Source organism: Eretmochelys imbricata, chromosome 3 (assembly GCF_965152235.1).
Source record: "Eretmochelys imbricata isolate rEreImb1 chromosome 3, rEreImb1.hap1, whole genome shotgun sequence".
NCBI lineage: Eukaryota > Metazoa > Chordata > Testudines > Cheloniidae > Eretmochelys > Eretmochelys imbricata.
Window position 1 is genome coordinate 105445822 of NC_135574.1, and position 21164 is coordinate 105466985.

At 40.8% G+C, this 21164-nt stretch overlaps 1 protein-coding gene across 1 annotated transcript; it reads right to left on the minus strand.

Annotated features, from left to right (window-relative positions):
* Nucleotides 1-2962: 2962 nt before the first annotated feature.
* On the minus strand, nucleotides 2963-13549 carry LOC144262131 (p53 apoptosis effector related to PMP-22-like). The gene is made up of 3 exons (XM_077811772.1): nucleotides 13339-13549; nucleotides 4084-4227; nucleotides 2963-3162 (listed from the first exon to the last, which is right to left on the minus strand). Exons 1-3 carry the CDS (start codon nucleotides 13547-13549, stop codon nucleotides 2963-2965), a joined length of 555 nt encoding a protein of 184 aa, XP_077667898.1.
* Between the last annotated feature and the right edge of the window lie 7615 nt (nucleotides 13550-21164).

Here is a 21164-nt window from a genome sequence, read left to right on the forward strand (position 1 = left end):
TGTTCCCTACAATTGTACTAGCAAGTCTCTCAGATTCACTGGGGATGAAGAAGGAGGATGGTTAATTAATGCAAACAAAGAAGAAAATTCTGGCTTATTAGCTGGAAACTGTTGTTAGATGTCTCTGTTGTTTACCTGCTTCAGAAATCAACAGTCCTGGGGTCTGGAACAACATTATCCAATCAGATCACAAATAAAAATGTCTGTGCTCCATCTTCCTCATCAGATGCAGCTTATACTTAATCTCTTTCGAATGCTGTTTATTTGTTTTTCTTGAATGATTACCTTTTATAGGCCTAATGGAGTGTTTTCCAGATACACTGCGTTTGATGAAAGTATTCAGAATAAGAGGGGCAATTCATTTCCGTGAACATTGCGCATTTTTGCCTTTTCATATAAATAATAGCTCTGCCTCATTTATTTGCCTTTAGAGTTCATACGTTTTCATGTTCACATTAAAAGTCAAGAATTCCTTAAATTCATGCTTTAAGTGAGCCCCCTTCTCACAAACTACTCCAAACAGTTACCACTACTAAGTATACAGTTTTTGAATAACCTTCTTAAACAGAATAAGTGAAACCACTATATTGGAAATTATCAAAATATATTGCCATCATTTATTGAAAGTAGTTTATTATTAAAATATTTGCAATTGCTTATTCCTGAACAGCTGAAGTGAACATAACAAGCCATAACATTTTGCTTTTGTTTCCTTTCAAAATACTTCTGGAACTCAACTTCGTTTATATTTAACTTTCTTTTTTTGTCAAGTATGACAATGATTACAAAAACATACAAAACACTTCAGTAATTCTGAGCAACACACTTCTACTCAACCTCTCTCCAAGTGCGTACATCCACCTTCAGGTCTTGTTTTGCTTCAGATCTTTAGCTGTGCAAGGTATTTGCGAGACAACATCACTATTCCTTGTTGTCCTTTGTGCTCAATGTAGAACTATATATTATCATATTAGTGGTACAGATGAATTTGTAAGGCAATCCGCACCAGCAGTTGTACTGTACAGAAAGAGAGGAAAATTTGCCCCTTCCCAGCAAGAATCATAAATTTAGTTGATTGGCTAGCCATGACTGAGATTATAACATGTACAATTATACATTTTCACCAAAAGCAAAAGGTGTATTACAAAACTACAATATAATACAAAATAGATTGGGCATTGAGTAAACTTAGTTTTTATGTATTTTAGTTCTACTGTGTTCTGGTTATGTCTTATAGGTTATATTTTTGTGTGTGTTTTCTACATGATGTATAAATACATGTGTGCACACACACACCACCTACAGTATGGTGTCATGATAACTTCGAATAACTTGTTTTATTTCTTCAGCCATGTGATATAAACCCCAGACCACTTGACAAACAATGGAAGGATGTGACCACGTGCATTTGCTTTCACTTTTCACCACTTCACCTGTACCCTACCCAGTCATATAGCTGTGCCAGAGCTACTTTCAGGATTTGCAACCTCTGAGCAGCTTCAAATAGGCACCACTTAAAAAAAAATAACCTGCCACAAAAAAGTTTCCTTCTTTCTCCTCAAACGAAGATAAAGTAAAAAGTACAGATTGAAAATTACATTTGCTGCATCAGTGAGGGATCCACAGTTTAGAGGCCTGATGTCATTGGTATTGAGATATTAAGGTGATAAGTCCTTACTTCCAAATATGTCTACATCTCTTAGGTATTTCTTTCAAGTCTAGAATCACATTTGTTATCCCACTCAGCTGGGATTTCCGATTATCCAGTGAAATGTGTGTAAATATATGCACACTCACACAGAGACCTGTGCATTTGGATCCCTGGTGGTTCACCCCATATGAGACCTTAAATTTGCTACACTCTGAAATACAGAAAATCTATTTTAAATCACTTTTGAAAACTGTATTTTAAAATTTTCCTCCAAAGCCTGTCTGATAGCTAAGGCAACCTGGTTTTAAAGGTGAAGGGATGTGAAAAATAGTACCTATTTAAAAACAAAATACAACTCTAAAATATTTTCTAAACTAATATCTCTAAAATGTAGCATAAAAATACATGATGGTGTTTGATGGTCTGAAGGTTTTATTGGTACTCTTGGAACAATTTGTGTTATTCACTTATGGTTTCATCACATATGAGTACTGCAGTCTTCACAAACGAATGCTAATAAATGTTACACCAGCACACACCATTAATATTGTACACACAGATATTCACTTTATGCTTTTTAATGCCATCTAACTGCTACAGTCAGTGGAAAAATATTTTGTTTTAAGTTTCTAATTTCTCTAGCTTCAATTTCTACTACTTAGTATTGGATATCAGTCCAATAATACGGAGGGGAGAAGAAATTCTTAGGAGACTTCAGATTGCAATGAACTTGCAAAGCAAAAATTCTTTTTTGGGACTAATTATGTTGGAAGAAAAAAAACCTTCTTTGAAAGATTTTTTTTTAATTCTATTTCACTACTGACAAATTTGCATATAAAACATAAAAACAAAAATACCAGGAAGGGAATAAAAGGGCTCTGCAGTGTTTCTGGTTAAAATCAGAATGCACTTCTGTTTCTCTCCCTCTGTACTTTAAGTACTAAATTCTTTATATGGATGTCTAAACAAATGTGTGGAAGAGAGTGACTTAATTAGTAGGAACTTTTGCATGTAGAGAGAGAGGCAACAGATTGACTAACCCAAATCAATCCATATCGGATATGAATATGAAAATACAAACCTTCTGATCTTTTACCTACAATTTCTAAAATATTTGCTTCAGGTTGCCAAGCCTTTCTGCTAACTCAGCGCCAGCACAAGTTCAAAACATTCTGGAAAAATAAGATTTTTTTTCAGTCTGTAACATCCAATTTTCAAAGTTCCTGTGCTGTAATTTTTAGTGTGTTTATATTTTAATTTATTCTTTCATTGTATACAATGTGCTTTTCAACTCCTCTCTGGGGAAGAATACTAATATGCTGGCTTGATGTTACCCAGCACCTCATCCTCCCAGTTGGGGAGACAGCAGAAGAAGAAAGCACAGCCTATTAGAATAATAGTGCTGGCCCAACCAAAGCCGTATGCCCAGCTGAACATATTAGCTCCCCTCATTTCGATGTCTTCTGTGAACTTCACTGGATAGATGACCAGGCATATGATCTGGAATATTGCTAAAGGAAGGTAAAAATAAACAAATTGAAAATGAGTGACAATTAATCTCATCACATTTCCTACTCTGACTTTATTGGCAGGTAGGTGCACTCCCCTCTCAGATATTTAAGGACTTAGCTGCAATCCTACAATCAGATCAGTGCAGGTATACCCTTGCATTCTTGCAGAGGTCCATTGACTTCAATGGGACTCAGCGCAGGTATGAGGGTCTGCCCACACAGATCTTATGGCAGGATCAGGGCCTCATTCTGGAACCATTCTACACACTGATCTCTCACTGACTTCAAAAGGATGTTTTGGGTGCAAAGTGACTAAAGAATTGGGTCCTCAACCCTATGCTTGAGAACAATTCAAACTAACACAATGGCAATGATGCTTAATAAGAGGAATGCAAATTTCTTTAACCAAGCATAGATGCAGAGGTGGAACAATCTGGACTAAAAGAATCAAATGTTGTAGTTAAAAGTCCTTTACTTTAGTATTTGCATAGCAGTTTCCAGGGCAAAACATACTTGTGTGTTAGAGACATTGCTGCTGGGATTGTTGTTTCACTGTTTAGTTACTTCCACAGAACTATCAGAAAGAGTTCAGAGCAAAGCATTCTAGTTTACCTGCTCGCTTTATGTCTCCCCCATCATGTCACAACACCCACATCCTGTTTTAATTTTGAAGTGAAACTTGATTTGCATCCTTGGACATTGTAATGATCATTACAACATGCCTAATCTCTGAGGATGCAAACCAAGTATCACTTCAAAAGTAAAACAAGCTTTTCTCATTCATAAAAATGAATCATGAACCCAATTAGAAATATGTGTGGGGTGGATATTTTTAGGAGAAGAGAGAAGGAGGCTTTACTCCAGCTAGCAGGTATCAGAGTTAGAACAAACATCAGTTTAAGAAGCAATCATCAGTCTTACCAGCGACAAAGAGCAAGCCACCGATTCCTCGCACAAAGTTGAAACGAAGTATGTCAACAGAGAATGCAATGACTGCTAGGGCGAAACAGATGACTAGGATCACGAAGCCGACGAGGTAGGTGGCAGCTGCTGCTCTTCCCCAGGCTTGAAAGGAAAGGGGGAAACATGTTATATAAAACAGTACATGGAAGTAGGTGTCACCTTTAGGTCTTTTGTTTGCTTTAATTCTATCATTGTGGAGATTCTCTCCCTTATAAGCATACAATATTGCTTTGACTTAGTATCAGAAATGTAAGTGTGGCTTTTAGGGAACCATAGACGTCTGAGCAGAGAGTAATTATTTATTATCACTATTTATATGTGCCATAAGTATGCACAATGCTTTACAAGCACAAGAAAAAAGACAAAGGTCGGGATTTTCAAGAGCACTCAGCATTGGCCTAGCTCTGCTCCCATTGAAATCAATGGTAAAGCTCTCACTGAAGTTAGTGGGAGGAGAGTTAGCCCACTTTTGAAAATTCCATTCATGGTCCATGAGCAAACAGACAAGAAGGATGTGGGGAGGACAAAAATCAGACAAATGAAGGGATATCAACCTGGGCAATGCAGTTTTCTGCTGGGACCAAGAGATAGAAGCTGTTTGACATCATGAATTTGTAGTTACTTTTTTAATTGATGAAGAAATGAGTAATGCTGTAATGGAGGACTAGCACTGGAAGGCTTAGCAGAAGAAGTTAGGATTAATGTGAGATCTGAATAAGGAAAGGGTGATTGGTATACAAGATAAGGGAGCCTATGCCCACATAGAGGAAATGAGAGATGTGAAGGCAACCAATGCAGAAAGTTATGGGTAGTCATAAAGGGAGTGGAATAAGTCACATTCAAGGAATTGGATTTTGGCAGCTTTATTCTGCATGAACTGGAGCGTGAAGTGAGAACAGAACAGAATGGAGAACAGAATGGGGTAGATTTGGAATAGTTAAGGGGAGAGATTACAAAGATTTGGACATGGTTTGTACCAGTAGAAATAGAAGGGAATAGGTGGCTCTTAAAGATAATGTAGACTCAGCACCAAAAGGACTTGGAACCAGCTTAGATGTGTAGGGAGAAGGAAAGCGAGCAGTCCAATGACTGGTGGAGTTACCCAAACTTCCCAATTTTAATTATTTTGAGTACCATGTGGGATAAGAGAATACATTCAAAGTGGACAGGTTCATGGGACCAGGATATGTCTCAAGTATAACTTCAAGTCACTCAGAGGCAGAAGAAGAGGACCAAAAAGACATTCAGAAAGTAACCTTATTCCAGTAACCTTATTCCAGAATGTTCTCCTCCATTTGCCGCTGCTAAGTAAGAAATCCCTTCATAGCAACAATGGGCATCAATGTCCGGGCACCAGAAAAATAACATCCCTTCCTGAAAAGCAACCTACAGTTTCCTTTTTAAAATAAATGTGGCTTCTGAAGATTCAAATCCCATTCTCTTTCCAAACAGCAGACACAAGCATAGGCAAGCATCATGCAACAACAGGCCATTTCTTAACCACGAGGACAAATAGTTGACTATTTTGACTTTGAAGAGACCAAAGGTACTAATTCAAGAGTTTTAATTTTATAGGTAGACAGTCGTCATGCATCTACCATGCGTCCACCTACTCTAAAGACTGGTTGCCTGCATTTACACAGGGGATTAAAACAAAGAAATCATGTAGGCCCAAATCCTGAACCTGTCTCGTATAGGACTAAGGGGCATAGCAGAATACGCATGAGGGTTCCACATGGGCATGGCCCAATCCTGAAGACAGTCAGCCGGGCCTAGAAAGAATGTGGAGAAGCTCCACAGCAGCCCTGCAAACTGGACCCACATTGCTACTGACAAAAGAAGGGAGTTTGTGCAAATGAATAAATATAACATCACTATCAGCAATTTGCATTCCTCCTCAACCACCCCTAGTATATCCTATCCCTTCCCTCCCATGTGGAACTGATGCAGGGTTAGGAATGGAGGACGGGAACGGCTTGGTTGGAATTTTTGGTCTGAAACCTGTACTAATTCTTTCATACTGGATGTCATTCGCTGACGCTCCCAATGCTGGTACTGGCCATTAAGTTCAAAGCTGCCACAGCCAAAGGATTCATTTGCTGATCATTACTGTCTAAATATGCTTAAACATAGCATGGAATCAGCTCAAGAAAAAATGCTTCCTGGATTAAACCATCTATTTAAACTATTTATTGGGATTTGTCATACAGAATAATTCACAAAACTATTATAAAAGTTCAGTAGAAAGCCAGATCTGTACACTCCTTGAGCAAGGGGAGTTTGGAATATCAAGTACAAACATTCCAAGGACTCAAACACCTTATAATTTGGATGGACTCTGAACAGTTGACTCTGTAAAAAAATGGCATTGTAGGGGTCTCACATTTATTGAGTCTCAGGGATCTCCTTATCAGATACACTTACTTTACAAGTAAAAAGAAGTTTTTGTATAACTGCCTGCTGTGAAAGCTCCTCCTGGAATCCATTTGCTGTGAATTATTTGCTCAGCTCTGGTAATAATAAACTAGCAATGTATTTAGCTTTGGGAGATGTCTAGTGACGAAACTGCAAAGATTAGTGTCAAGACCAGTTTTATTTAATGTCTTCATCAGGGCTGTCCTTAAGGGGAGCCCAGGGCAGTGCGGCCGGTCACTGGCGGTGCGGCAGCCCAGCTCAGGTCCCTCCCTGGACCCTGCCTGCCAGAGGGTCTCCAGCGGGGGCCGGGCCGGGGCCAGGACAGGAGGAGCTAAACTTCCCCGTGAGTCAGCAGTGGGGGAAGGACGGGGGGACGGGACGACACAACTTAAAGTGACAGTGAGCTCACACTTCCCTAACACTCACACACACACACTGTCTCTCTCACACACAGACTGGCTCTCATACCCACATACACTCTGCTTCTCACGAGTCACAGTCCCCCAATACAGATTGTCACACACACACACACACACACACACACACAGTCTCATACTCTGTCACACAGTCCCCCAACACACAATCCTACACACACACACACACACACACACACTGGCTTTCTCGCGGGCTCTCTCACACACACACAGGCTCTCTCACACGCACACACTTGTATTATTATTGTTGTTATTACTGCTTGGTACTTACTGTCAAAATGCTCATGGTGAGCCAGGAGGGGCGAGGGGCTGCAGGAGGGCCCTAGGCTCTGGCAAGATGCAGCCCCCATGTGACAGCGCGAAGCCTGCCTTGAACCACTGCCACAGCGTCTGCTGCATAGGAAGCTCGGTGTGTGTCAGCAATGGCGGGGGTTCTGGGGGACCGCGGGCAGGGGTGGTGGCTGTGCCCAGGGGCAGCTCTACCAATTTTGCAGCCCCAAGTAGTCACCGCCGAGTTGTCGCCGCAGCGGGAAGAGCAGCAGAGTGGCCACCGAATTGTCGCTGCGGGACACGGACGGCCGCCCCCTTCTAAATGCCACCCCAAGCACCTGCTTGGAAAGCTGGTGCCTGGAGCCGGCCCTGGCTGAGCCCCCTCGACACACTGGAGTCAGAGGTGCCAGCTGGGGACCACTTTCAGTGGAGCATAGGGGCACCAGTTTAATAATACTGCGTAGGGCCCCATAAATCCTAAGGACGGCCCTGGTCTTCATAAATAAAGAGGGAGTAAAATGGTCATGAAATTTACAAATGATACTGTGGCCTTGTCTAATTTGGCCAAAAATTTTCTATTATTGCTTCCACCATTTCAGCACCACGAGTGGCAGCAAGAGTTGGCATATTAGTATAGATAGGACTGAAGATAGCTGTTGGTGTTTTTTGCCATTGCGTCTTGTGGACCTGCTCTGAGCAGGATTAGACAACATCGTGCTTGAAACAGTGAGTCCTACAGCCCTGTTTACACTAACACTGCTACTGTTCCTAACACTGGTGGAAGCAACAGTGGGAAATGTTTGGCAAAAGAAATGCAAGAAAACCCCAGTATAGATATGCCCTAAATGAGAGCATTTGACAATACCAAGGAGTATAGGGCTTGAAAAATGTACCGGACACCTGTGTTAAGGGTCAATATAAAGATTGGGGTAGGAAGGTTCACCACAGAGCACCTGGTGAACACCACTTTTACACACACACACACGAGACTTCCAGATCTGAGGGAGAGTGCTAGGATTCCTTTAGAGTATTATCCCTAGACTCTAGATGGAGGTCCTTCTTTCTGATCAGCTTCTGCCTCTCAGCTGTCTGACAAACGTGAAAGACTCCCCCTGTCCATGAGTGTGCTAAAAGAAATGACAGATTTTTGCTCTCTTTCCATCCCAGAGCTTTCTGACTGTTGAGTGGGCCTCAGCTGATCCCCAGCTCCCAGCCTTTGTTTGTGGGGTCCTTTGTCTATCTCAGTTGCTTAACAGCCTTTCTCTGGGGTTAGCCATTGTCTCATCATTTTCACGCTGTTTTTGCTTGGGCAACTTGAAGCTCTATGCCTCCTGACAGAGGGAGAAAACACTGCACCAGTTTCCATTTGGTTCACATTTGTAAGGCTAGTTTTGCAATCATAAGTGAGAGGTGTTTATTTGTTAATGTTTCAGTTCTGGAGAAATTGATGTATTCAATCCCTTTTTAGCCAGAGAGTTTCTGATTCAGCACTGGCAAATAGGTGCTTATGATATGGTCGCAAAACCACCAATGCAATTTTGGGCTGCATATATAGAAGCATCAGATCATGCAGCAGTGAAGTAATAGTCTTTTTTTATGTACTCTGCACCAGCTTCGCCTGAAATACTGCCTTTAATTCTGGACATCTCATTACCAGAAATATATTTCAGAGTTCACAGAAGAGCAACTAAAATGATTCAGGGCTGAAAGGATATAATTACTAGGAAAGATTAAAAGAGTTAGACCTATATACCCACATCTTAGCTAAGTGATTATTTAGAGAAGAACGTAAGTCTACAGATATTAGAGGACTGCAAGCACCAAGGAGGGAGAGGAGTTATTTAGGGTGGCATTACCAGAAATGGGATGAAGTTTAAAAAGGAAGAGAAATTAGCCTGAATGTCAGGAAATCTTTTTGACAGTGAAAAGTGTTCCCAAGGGAAGTGGTGAAAACTCTATTGCGTCGGACATTTAAAATTAGATTGAACCAAAACCCTAGGAGAACATTCTGTAGAGAGCAATCCTACAGCAGCAGGTACATGGACTAGATAATTTAAAGTATCAGGACTTTTCCATCTATAACTTCTGATTTTATAAGTTTCATTGCAATGCTCAGTTGGTGAGGTTGTGAATAATTGCCGTTCTAATGGCTGAAGACTGGGAACTGCTGATAGTGATGTTATATTTATTTTCTGTTATCATAAATGGCTGCAGGTTGTTTGGTTCAGCAACAGAGCAGCAGGTATGAAATGTGATTTTGTTGACCAAATAAGGAGGTCTAAGCTCTCTTCTGGTTCATCCTGAGCAGGAGTCCATGGTAAAGGGAATTTTCTTGCACACATAATGACAGAATAAGGTGGATATGTCCACATCAGAGTGCAAGAAATGCAGGATTCAGAGATTGTTTTGGAGGAACTAAGATTGTTAATTGCACCCTTTATTTTACTGGTGCGAGTTTTGAATAAGCCATGGCTACATCTGGAAATTGTACAAAACAATGCCCACTAGTACAACAACAGGTTGACACTGGGTGGGGGTCCTATTGTAGACAAAATGCTGGCAGCTTCCAGAGTCTGTATAACCATTGTACTGTAGTTGAACATGCTGAAAAGCAGGTAGTTAACTGGTCCGGCAATACTCATCTCCACTGGGATGCTTAGTCTGGTACCCTGGCAGGAACCTTATATAATGCTTCCTAGTTTAGGTAAAGCTATAATACTTGATTTGGGTGGGTTGGACACAGCAACCTTGATAGTGTCTCTTTTACTGTCATTGACTTTTGCTGAGCACACACTGCAAACTACATTCAACTTCCCCTAAAGCAACTCTTGTATCACAAAGCTGATAGGAATACGCACAGAGGGGTAAGGTCAAGAGAGTGTAATATATCTTTAACATTCCTACCTAACTCATCTGAGCTGCCTGATAAATCTATCAACAAACTTGGCTGAGAGCCTGCTGAATCAAAGTCCACTCAGTCTCCCAGCTACACTGTTACTGCTACACATCCCCAGATGGACTTAACAAATAACTCACGGAGCCTGGCTCATGCTCATAAGATTCTAGCCTTTTTTTTTTTCCTGGTAAAGATCCAAATTAATGTTTCCATGTATTGTATGTACTTTTTCAAATCAATTATTGTGAATTTCATAAATGCCAATGGATTATTAAAACATAACCAGCAGGGCACTAAGTACCCTGTTAGGTACTTGACCATATATACTTTCTGTTAGAGGATGGTAATTCAAATCTAAAATAACTGTGAAGCTAAGAACCTTAAAAAAATAAAAATGTTTATCTAGAATCAAGAGGACATTCCCATCCACAAATATTGGGTCTAAACCTACAAGTGTCTTTTTAAGGTACAAAGGCCGAAAAACAATTGCTTTGCAAACAAGCCCTTACCAGTAATACATCAAATACAGCATATCTGACCAGCACAGACTAGACACAAAAGGAGGATTGTTAATCCAGCAGCATTCTGGGCTACATAACCTCAATTCAAAATGCAGTTTAATGCGCCAGCTTTTGCATGTAGTATATTGGTAACATGCACATGCTGGCACTCAGGAGCTTCCTGGCCTGAAACCAGAACAGTTCTCAAAACAAACCCTCTTTCCAGCTACAAGCTGACCCCCACTCTTCTTTTTGTCTTTCCACCCTTTGTCCGTTGTGGGGCACCAGAGCCCCAGGTTTCAGACATGTATTAAGAAGCAGTTCAATTTAGGAACCATTCCAACAGGAAGATTTTTTTCCCCCCCAACTAGAGGGCATGGTTCAGTTTCATCTCCCCTAATCAACATGCAATGGACATGCAGATGCTTGATTAAGAAGCTGATTCCAATGTAGCTTTAAATTAGTGAGGGGATCCACCTTGAAGCTTTCTTTTCTTATCACTGGGAGGGGAACAGAATAGGGTGGAGTAATTAGATATTACAAAGAGTTATGCGTCTAGATTAATAAATTAATTGTTTTAACTGCGGCAGCCCTGTGCATGCCTATTTTGAGTTAAAATTCTTAGCATTTTTAAAAAATAAAACAACATGTTCCATATTGGTATGTTAAGAAAATCAAACCATGGTCTGACATGTTATGTCCTTTGCCTAGATGTAGATACTATTTGAACAGAATAATTTTGACAGTACAACATTAACCTCATCAAGATTATTCAAGGGACAAAGTTGAGTTGGTTAAAATAACCTGTCAATAATTAAGGCTATTCTTCATTTATAACAGCCATAGGAACAACAGTTCTTTAGCAAAACAAGCAGAATGTGGCCCTTTCCCAAAGCTCCTGGTTTTCTGGGGTGAAGTATGAAACAGTCATATAGTACTAAATCTACAGCATGTATTGAAAGAAACCCAAGTGCAGTAACTCTGCTGTGTTAGCAAAAAAAAACGAGGAGTACTTGTGGCACCTTAGAGACTAACAAATTTATTTGGGCATGAGCTTTCGTGGGCTAAAACCCACTTCATCAGAAGCTTATGCCCAAATAAATTTGTTAGTCTCTAAGGTGCCACAAGTACTCCTCGGGTTTTTTTGCTGATATAGACTAACACGGCTACCACTCTGAAACCTGGCACCTGTTTTTTTAGCCTTTCTTCTCTTTGTAGGAAGGGTCTGGGAACATGGAGTTACTTTCTGAGGGCAGCCAAATTCCTCCCACATAAGAGTAAAACCTACAGACATCATCAGGGTAAAAAATTATGCTGTTGCTCTCACAATGAGTTCTGCATTTTGCTTGCGGGCAAGTGCCATAATGGAAAACTACTCACAAACATTAATCCATCCACACAACAGATACAGTATCCCAATGGTTTATCCTCTGTTTCCACACTCCTAATACCCATTTTAAATCCAGTATAATCCAAGGTTTCTGAGTTTCCAGATCATTTTGGATGTTTATCATCTTGATACAATCATTGTATCTGTTCCTCCCCCACTAAGAAGGCTGTAAAAGAACCAATATGTGCAAAGAACAGCCTCTGCCTTTTAGGGAGAAAAAATATATTCCATTTTCCTTTTCTTATCCTCCCAAGCTTCCCCAGTCCAGTGCATTTCAATGAAGTTCTGAAGGTGTGTCTCTGTATTTGACCCTAAATGTTTCATTTTATAAAACAACAAATGTAATCAGCAAGTACTTTGGCAGCAAAAACCATACCCTGAGAATATGTGGTGAGAGTATTAAGAGGAGGCAGCTGAACCGAACATAATTTACTAACATTTTTAGCCACTTCGAAAATATATACACAATATCCCCCTGATTTAGTTTCAGATTTTTCAGCTGCTTCATATAGTGACTTCCTTCTCTATAATATATGTATGTGTATCAACTAAATACCATTTTCTTTCCATACTCAAAACACATTTCACTCTATTTGAAATCACAGGTTGAGAGGCACCAAAACAGCAGAATTTCCTTAGTCCAGAACGGTTGGACTCCTGTTTCCCTCACTCCCTCCAGAGTATTATGAAGAGGGTAGTTAAGATGTTGTCCAGGTATGGCACTCCAGAGGCTGGGCATGTGTGCTGTGCTAGCAATGGCCAGCATTTATCAACACACTCATCAGAGGGCAAAGAGGTTGGCGACTTCAAGGAGCCTCATGTAGGTCACAAATAGTGCTGGTGGAGAGCCAGCAATAAAGGAGAGAAGACATGCAAAGAGCCAGATCTGTTCACTTGATTTTAAAAGACTCCATCTGCTATTCTTTTTCATTTACTTCCATTGTGAGTCCCTCATCCAGTTGCTTAATGTTGGACTGACAGGGAAGCCTGTTCAAAAGCAACCAGAGGCAGATAAGGCCTGGTTTTCTGTGTAACTATTAACTAGGAAATGCTGTTAATGCTAGTCCTGCAAACGCCAACTTGTCCTGAACCCCCCATTAACCAGCCACACAGGGGGAACAATTGGACCCTTCCTAAGTGAGGAAAGGGGTTGTTTTGCTAATGGCCGTTGGTAGAGGCAGTTATTTTGCTAATAAAGAAGGCACCAATTTACAGCTGTCAAATATTGGCAGGGATAACTGGGGTGGTTGGAGTAGGGTGAGCTCAGGCATGTGGCCTGGACTCTGACACCCCATTGCAAACACTTACAGTAATCCATGAGGGACTGGCATACCCAGTTGGGGGAAGTGTCCCACCGGGTGCAGCTCTCCCATAACGACGCTTGGTGCTGGTACGGCGCTGACTCCGATTCCAGCCAGCCTCGGCCGGACAATGCAATGATGCCCAAGATGATAGCTAAGCCCAGGAGAAGGGGCAGGAGCCACCTGCATCTCCAGCAGGCAAGGGTACATATCGCCATCTCATGCAGCAGTCAGGGCCTTCAGCAGAGAATGGATGCACAAGCCTGAGAGCTCTTTCTGGATTCTGCAGGGCGGGGTGTTTTAAGAGAGAGTGTGTGTGTGAGAGAGCGAGAGCTGCTTTTTAATCAGCAGAAAGGCAGTAAGGGAGGAGAGAGCCCCACCTAGATTCCAGTGACTAACAGCAGCAATAACCTGTTGAGCCAGAGAGGAGCTGCCGGGCTGGGCTCAACTCCCTTGCGCTCTGTTCCTGTCCCCTGGCTGCTAAACAAACCATGGTTCCAATTACACTCCCTAGTCTAGGCACTTAACCCTTTCCTAGCAGGCACTGCCCAGCATAAAGTGCACCTCACGAGTTCACAAGTCTTTTTGCAGTATGAGAAGATTCAGGGCTGCCCTAGGCTGTGAGAAAGTGAGATTTCATAAGAGATGCAGTATTTAAAATCTCACTGAAAGGTACTACAAAAAGTATTCTCTAGTGGTGCTGATCAAACTGTTTGATGTAAAAAATATTTAGTATAAAATCAGCCCATTTTTTGGTCCGTGAATCAGCCACAAACTGATCCTGCATTTCTTCTAACATCGTCATTATTCATAATTATTTCCCAAATTAGTTTGAAGTATTAGTTTCCAACCTGTAAGTTGTTCATGAACTGATGACTTTAACTCTTCACCGTTCATTATTCATGTTATGTTATAGCTTGTAGCTGGTTACTTAAGTCTAACAGATCTCCTTCAGTCCCCACATATCAGGCTGTATCTTTAACATCTCCTTGTGGATGTCCTGTTGGCAGTTGCAACTAAATATGGCTAAAACTAAGATCCTCATTTTATCTCCCATGCTTTTCTCCCTTCCCTCATTCTTGATAATGTTGCTTACACCCAGAGTCTGAGCACTGAAAACAAGTCAGTTACCAAAAACTGATAGCATTATGAGCTACCAAAAATTGATATTATTAATATGTTAATCATCTAATGTATTGAAGGCTTAAAACGTGTTGTTATTGAATTAAAATGTGTGACTTCTCACGCAATTTTGAGATAGCAAAAATGCAAATTAGGGGCAAAAACTGTCTTTAGAATGGAAGTAAGAAATTATTAACAAGGAAATCTGCTTGTTTTAACTATAGCTTACCTGCTATTACAGTCAGCATTATGCCAAGTGCCTGTATATTGACTGACATTAATTAAATGATTTATTGGAATATATGGCCAGGAAAATTAAGTTGGCATCTCGCCCCAGAATTTTTAGAATCTGCAAAGACTTGTGACATGGTAACACCAAACAGCTTATAAAGTATCACTTTTTTTCCTAAAGTCTTTTTGAAAGACTCCACTGGCAAACTCTGGAAAGAAATATAGCTGTTCATACCAATTTCAATGAAACCTGAATGAAAGAAGTGGCTCAGTTAATAAAGTTATTAAGTTTGCTTCCCCTAATGTATGTAATTTGTTCTTAAAAATAGCTCTGTCATTATCTGCATATTTGATGCTTAGTATGTGGCATATTTGTTAGTGTATAAATGACAAGGCATGGCTATGAATTATTGTTACCTAGAAGGTACTTTTGAACTAAATTGATACTTTTAATTATTTAATTATTAAATAAATTCCTAAATTTGAAATTGTATTGGGTTGAATTGATGGACAGTCCCGCCATTTAATTAACACATAAAGCTTATAATTGGCATATCAAGTTTGACTGGCAAACTAATGAAGCATTTATTTTAAGATCTATTGTTCTATACTGGTATTGAAAATACCTATCCAGAAAAAATACAATATATTTACCACTGTGTTAAGATTTATCGTGAAAATATATTGGTTTATTGCTTTGACATAGATTTTTTTATAACGTTTTAGTATTCTATGTCAGAATCATTTGTTTAGAAATTATGAACACTATTATCTAACCAACTTTATTTTTCATGCTGTAATTTCTAATGTTACCATAAATATTATTTTGGTTAGTAAAATGTATAAACTTATAAGAATTCTTAACTAAGTCAACTGAGATACAAACAACGGCAAGAAGTGTAAGATGGGTAAGCGATAAATTGAAAATTTCTTAACGAATATACATTTGATACCATATGTCACGTATCATGCCCATATTTTTGAATGATCTCTCTCTATGGATCCTTACATCAAAGCTACACCCAAATATTGCTACTTCTTCCTTTATAACATGTCCTGTTTTCTGTCTGCTCCAGACTGCCAAAACTCTCATCCAGGCCCTTGTCATATTGAATCCTGACTACTTTAATTTTCTCTTCTTCAGCGTTGACTACTGCTACCATGCCCCTGCAATTTCATCCAAAGTGATGCTCTCAAATTCATCTTGCGTTCAGGTCTCTCCTGTTGTTCAGATTCCATCCCTTTTTCATGTAAACAATAAAATATAGGGCCTACATTGAATGGACATGTAACTCCTCATTGGGGATTGCATAAGGTATACATAAGGGTGTTTGTTTTTTTCTGTAAAAAGTGTAACCAGTGCCAGTTTAGAAGTGCTTGGTTGGTTCAGTGATGAGATTTCCCAACCCACCCACCCTCATCACTCAAACAAATAACCTCAGAAGTGGAAACACTGTTGTTTCTTCAAGACTAAAAAGAGATTGTATTGAATGCAATACACTAATGGTAAGGGAAGAAAGGAGAATTATGTTAAGATTAAAATATGCTTTGTAAGAGTCACACATGTGTTGCAGTGAAAGTGTGCCACGCAGGCAGAGGTAGTTGGATCCCTATGCTATCTAAGGTTAGAGACGCTAACCCCCAATTCAGGAAGATTCATAGATATTTAGGTCAGAAGGGACCATTATGATCATCTAGTCTGACCTCCTGCACAACACAGGCCACAGAATTTCACCCACCACTCCTGCGAAAAACCTCTCACCTATGTCTGAGCTATTGAAGTCCTCAAATTGTGGTTTAAAGACTTCCATTCCTCGAATCATCCTAGTAGCCCTTCTCTGTACCTGTTCCAGTTTGAATTCATCCTTCTTAAACATGGGAGACCAGAACTGCACACAGTATTCCAGGTGAGGTCTCACCAGTGCCTTGTATAAGGTACTAAGACCTCCTTATGTCTACTGGAAATACCTCTCCTGATGCATCCCAAGACCGCATTAGCTTTTTTCAAGGCCATATCACATTGGCGGCTCATAGTCATCCTATGATCAACCAATACTCCAAGGTCCTTCTCCTCCTCCGTTACTTCTAATTGATGCGTCCCCAGCTTATAACTAAAATAAAGGAAGATATGTTAATCGTGTGCCTAACTTTAAGCATGTGCATAGTCCCATGAAGTCAGTTCATTCAGTGACGGGATAATTCACATATATAAAGTTAGGATCATGCTTTAAGTACCTTACTGTATTGGGGTCTAAAGGGAGTGTGGGGAGAGGCAGCCCTTGCTACATCTCTTAAGACAATGTAATCTATGTCCCCCACTCCCCTCCCGACCATCATAGTGCTGTTCAACGTATTGCTGGAGACTTGGCCATGCCCCTTCTTGTTTCACAACACTGCCGTCAGCGCTAAACTGGGCTTCTCCTACCCCCCTCCCCAGTGCAACTGCACAGAGGTACATGTAAGTTTTCTCTTCATTTTTAAATGAATGACCGTTATTGAAGTCCAACATATATTTCTCCTGCCACTGCCCTCAAGCCACACTTCCCACTACTCAGCCGTACTACCCTTTGAACACTAGGAATATCCCTACTCACCCTAGAACGAATACTGGTTTTGGGTGGCACAGAGGAGACAGATTTGCCCAAAAAGAGTAATTCTCCTTACATTTTGCACTGCTTCCTGGACTCTACTTCTGGAAACCTCACTGAGCTGTGGAAAGGAGCTGCCTCACTGAGCTGTGTAGAAGAAATACCTGTGACAATCCAGCTGAAGGGAAGCCTCTTGAGAAATCAAAATAAATCCAAAAATAAACTAAAATCTACTGTATATTATCTGTGGCCAAGTGTTCAATGACATATTACTGACCTTTACCTGCCCTCAGTGCTAATGTTCCTGTTATCTAGCACTGAAAAATCTAACAAAGCAATATGGCAGCCTTAGCAGAGCAGGAAGTTCCATGTGGGTATGGTGCGTCTCTCCTGTCAAAGGTGTGTTGACTGCTTATGCCCAGAGACCAGAGGGTAGCTATCAAGTCTGAGACTGCAAAGAAACAAACCAAAACCTTAGTGATGCATGTAATCACAGGGAAAGGATGCAAAAACCCCTAATGAAGTGAAATAGCCTTTGCTTAGCTAACCTACTCAAATGTCTTGGGCATGTGACTCACTTGGGCACACATTCTGGAACAAGATGATATCTCAGACATGCAGGATCCTGAATTACAACACAAAGTCATGTGTGCTGTAATTAGCGTGAATCTAGACCCTTCTTCCTGAATGGCACCTTTATAGTGACAACCATAAACCAGGGACACCATAAGTAACCCTGAATCCCTTGTTCCTCCTCCCACCCTTAATTATTGAGTATAAAAGGGTTGTATAGCCTTTGTTTCAAATCAGATAATTCCATCATCTTTTTTATTTTGTAGCAATATTTTTTCTGCGCTACACAGCTGGGGCTCCGCCTGCATTTGGCTATTTGATATGTGGTGTAATTTGTGTCGGCAAAACCATATGCTGCCCTGAGCTACAAAGCAAAATTTTCATTTAGTAATCACTTCTAGTTTATTTTTTGAAAGGACCTATAGCCTGATCCAAAGCCCATTCAAGTGAATGGGAGTCCTTCCATTAATTTCAGTGGGCTTTGGATCAGGTCTTTTTAGAGAGCAGGAACATCAGCCTCACAAAGCCATTATAAACACTGGAATACAACTCCTTACAAGGTTTATCCCTAAAGGTTAAATGCTAGTACACTGAAATATTTCTGTTACAAACTTTTAACTCTATTCAGGTTTCTTTCCTATTTGTTTTGATGACCACCAACACACAACTACAGCAATCAGGTTTCAGAGTCAACAGCCGTGTTAGTCTGTATTCGCAAAAAGAAAAGGAGGACTTGTGGCACCTTAGAGACTAACCAATTTATTTGAGCATAAGCTTTCGTGAGCTACAGCTCACTTCATCGGATGGATCTTTAGTTGGATTTACAGTGCTCCCTGCTGGATCCTGTGGAGATTGAACATTCTTTAAGCTTGAACGTGGCTTTAAGCTACTGTCTGGCACATTTCACCTTTTATGAATCACTAAGTTAAACAAGTCCAATGTAAACAGGAGTGATGGGCTAGACTCTGACCTCAGTTACCCACATAGAGCCTTAGTGACTCAGTGGAGCTGAACAGGTGTGAGTGCAAAATTTGTTTCACATCTGCTTTCCAGTAAGAAAATATCCATACTTAAGGTATTTTTATTCTTTGTGATTATAATCCATTTTCATTGAGCTGCATACATTTTGAAATCTGTTTCCATGCCACCAGCACTTATTGGAAGCTTACTCCACTGTCACTCTCATTATCTATCACTGAGGGTGGTCGGCAATGCTCTATCAAAGCTGTTTTTCAATGGCAAATTGTTTTTTTGCCTAAACAGATTTTTTTTCATGATGAGTGTCTGCTTTCCATGGAAAATATGGATTAAAGAAAACAAACAAAACACCTGAAAAACCAAAATATTTTTACTTGGCTATGCCACCGTGGTGCCTCCTGCAAGTTGCATCTTATACTTAGTCTCCTCTTGGCAGGCTCCCCAACCAGACTTAATCTCTGTTGACACACCAGAGCCATGGGAATCTTATGATATTAGGGTTACCACCCCCCAGGATTGTCCTGGAGTCTCCAGGAATTAAAGTCTAATCTTTAATTAAAGAAAAAGAACAGGAGGACTTGTGGCACCTTAGAGACTAACAAATTTTATTAGAGCATAAGCTTTCGTGGGCTACAGCCTACTCTGAAACCTTTAATTAAAGATTATGTTGTGTGATGAAACCTCCAGGAATACGTCCAACCAAAATTGGCAACCCTGTGTGATAGCTTTTTGTGTAGGCTTTTTGTTCTCTGTTTATACATTGTCTAGCACAACAGAGTCCTGGTCCTAAGTGATACTTCATCACTACTACTAATAATAATTAATAGCCATTCTCCTTTGATGTTCCAATGGATTTTCATTCCTAGGAGATACAAGAAAGGCTGATAGATATTACCACTAGAGGGCAGAAGACACTAAAAAAAGTTAAGGAATTTTGAGACACATGTAGGGGCAAATGTTGCCACTCTGCTATAGTCAGCGCCCTAAGCTGAAATTCACCCTGTGCAGTCATAGGTGCTGGAACGGGCGGGGCGGGGGGGCAGGGAGAGTGCTGCCACACCCCCTGGCTTGAAGTGGTTTCCATCATAGACAGGATTAACAGTTTGAGTCAATGGTTCTCAGCTCGCCCACTATAAAAATTGTTCCAGCACCCCTGTGTGCAAGTCCTTGTGTGGGTCCCCTGCACCCGAGTGAGCTAATGCCTTTCTAAAACCTTGATCCTAAAAGCACTTATGCATAAGAGTTGCCTCATTTAGTTCAGTGGGGCCCCTTAGGTTCTGCATGTGCCAAATGTCACTCAGGTATGTAAGTCTTCGCTGTACCAGGGCCTACGTGTGTCTGGGCCATTTCAACTTCTCTAAACTCAGCTCAGCTTCAGAATCATCAGAAAAAAATCACATCCAGCTGAGATCTGAGAGAAGATCAACCCAGCCCTGAAAACACACAGGAGATAGAAGAAATATTTGTTAAAAATGAAACAAGAGGTTTATTTTTAAGAAAATGTTTTTGAGAAAAATATTTTAAGAATATTAATATTAGAAAAGATTTTAAAATTTTAAAAATGACATTAATAGACTAATAGATTTGAAGACCAGAAAGGACCATTAGATCATTAAGTCTGACCTCCTGCATGACAAAGGCCATTCAATTTTTTTATATTGTAAGGTGCAGTCTCTCTTTCTCTCTCTCTGACCCAAATGACTGTTCCATTGTGGATAAATTCTTAAGTAACTATTGGGCCAGAGAGAGAAAGGACAAGATAGTGAGACTGACTTTGAAGTCCAGTGGCTAGGGCACCCACATGGGAGGTGGGAGACCCTGGCTCCAGTCCCCTGGCTCCAGTTATTCTTTCATTATTTAGCCACAGTGGAACAGGTCCAAAAGGAGAGAGTGAGGGAACCCCAACGTCAGAATATGCCATAGCCCAGTGACTGGAGCCCTGCCCACTCCTGAGAGGTAGACAACCCCTGTTCAAATCCTTTCTCCCTGGCGGACAGAGGGAGGGTCGGGGGGAATTGAACCTGGATCTCCCATGTCCCAGGCAAGTGCTCTAACCAGTGGACTAAAAATTCTGCTGCCTCCTTTGGCTGTTTTGTGTGGAGTGAGGCAGGTGCCTAACTTCTTCCCAAGAGAAGTGGACCAAGCACATAAGCCACCACACAGCAGGCAGTGCGTTCCCATTCATGGGTCACAAGCACAGCTGATACTTCCCTGCAGCCCAGACATAGCCGCCTAGCTCAGTGAGAGGAATGGGACTTAGCACACACCCCTCTTCTCGACATTTCCCATTGGCTACCTTAGGTGTCTCCGCACCCAGCATGTTGGCTTTTGTGGCCTGCGT

Coding starts and splice junctions, on each gene's coding strand:
- LOC144262131 (XM_077811772.1), bottom strand. CDS start 13,549: ATGGCGATATGTACCCTTGCCTGCTGGAGATGCAGGTGGCTCCTGCCC. Junction 4,228..13,338: donor CCAGTCCCTCATGGATTACT/GTAAGTGTTTGC, acceptor TTTCCTTTCAAG/CCTGGGGAAGAGCAGCAGCT. Junction 3,163..4,083: donor TGGCTTGCTCTTTGTCGCTG/GTAAGACTGATG, acceptor ACCTTCCTTTAG/CAATATTCCAGATCATATGC.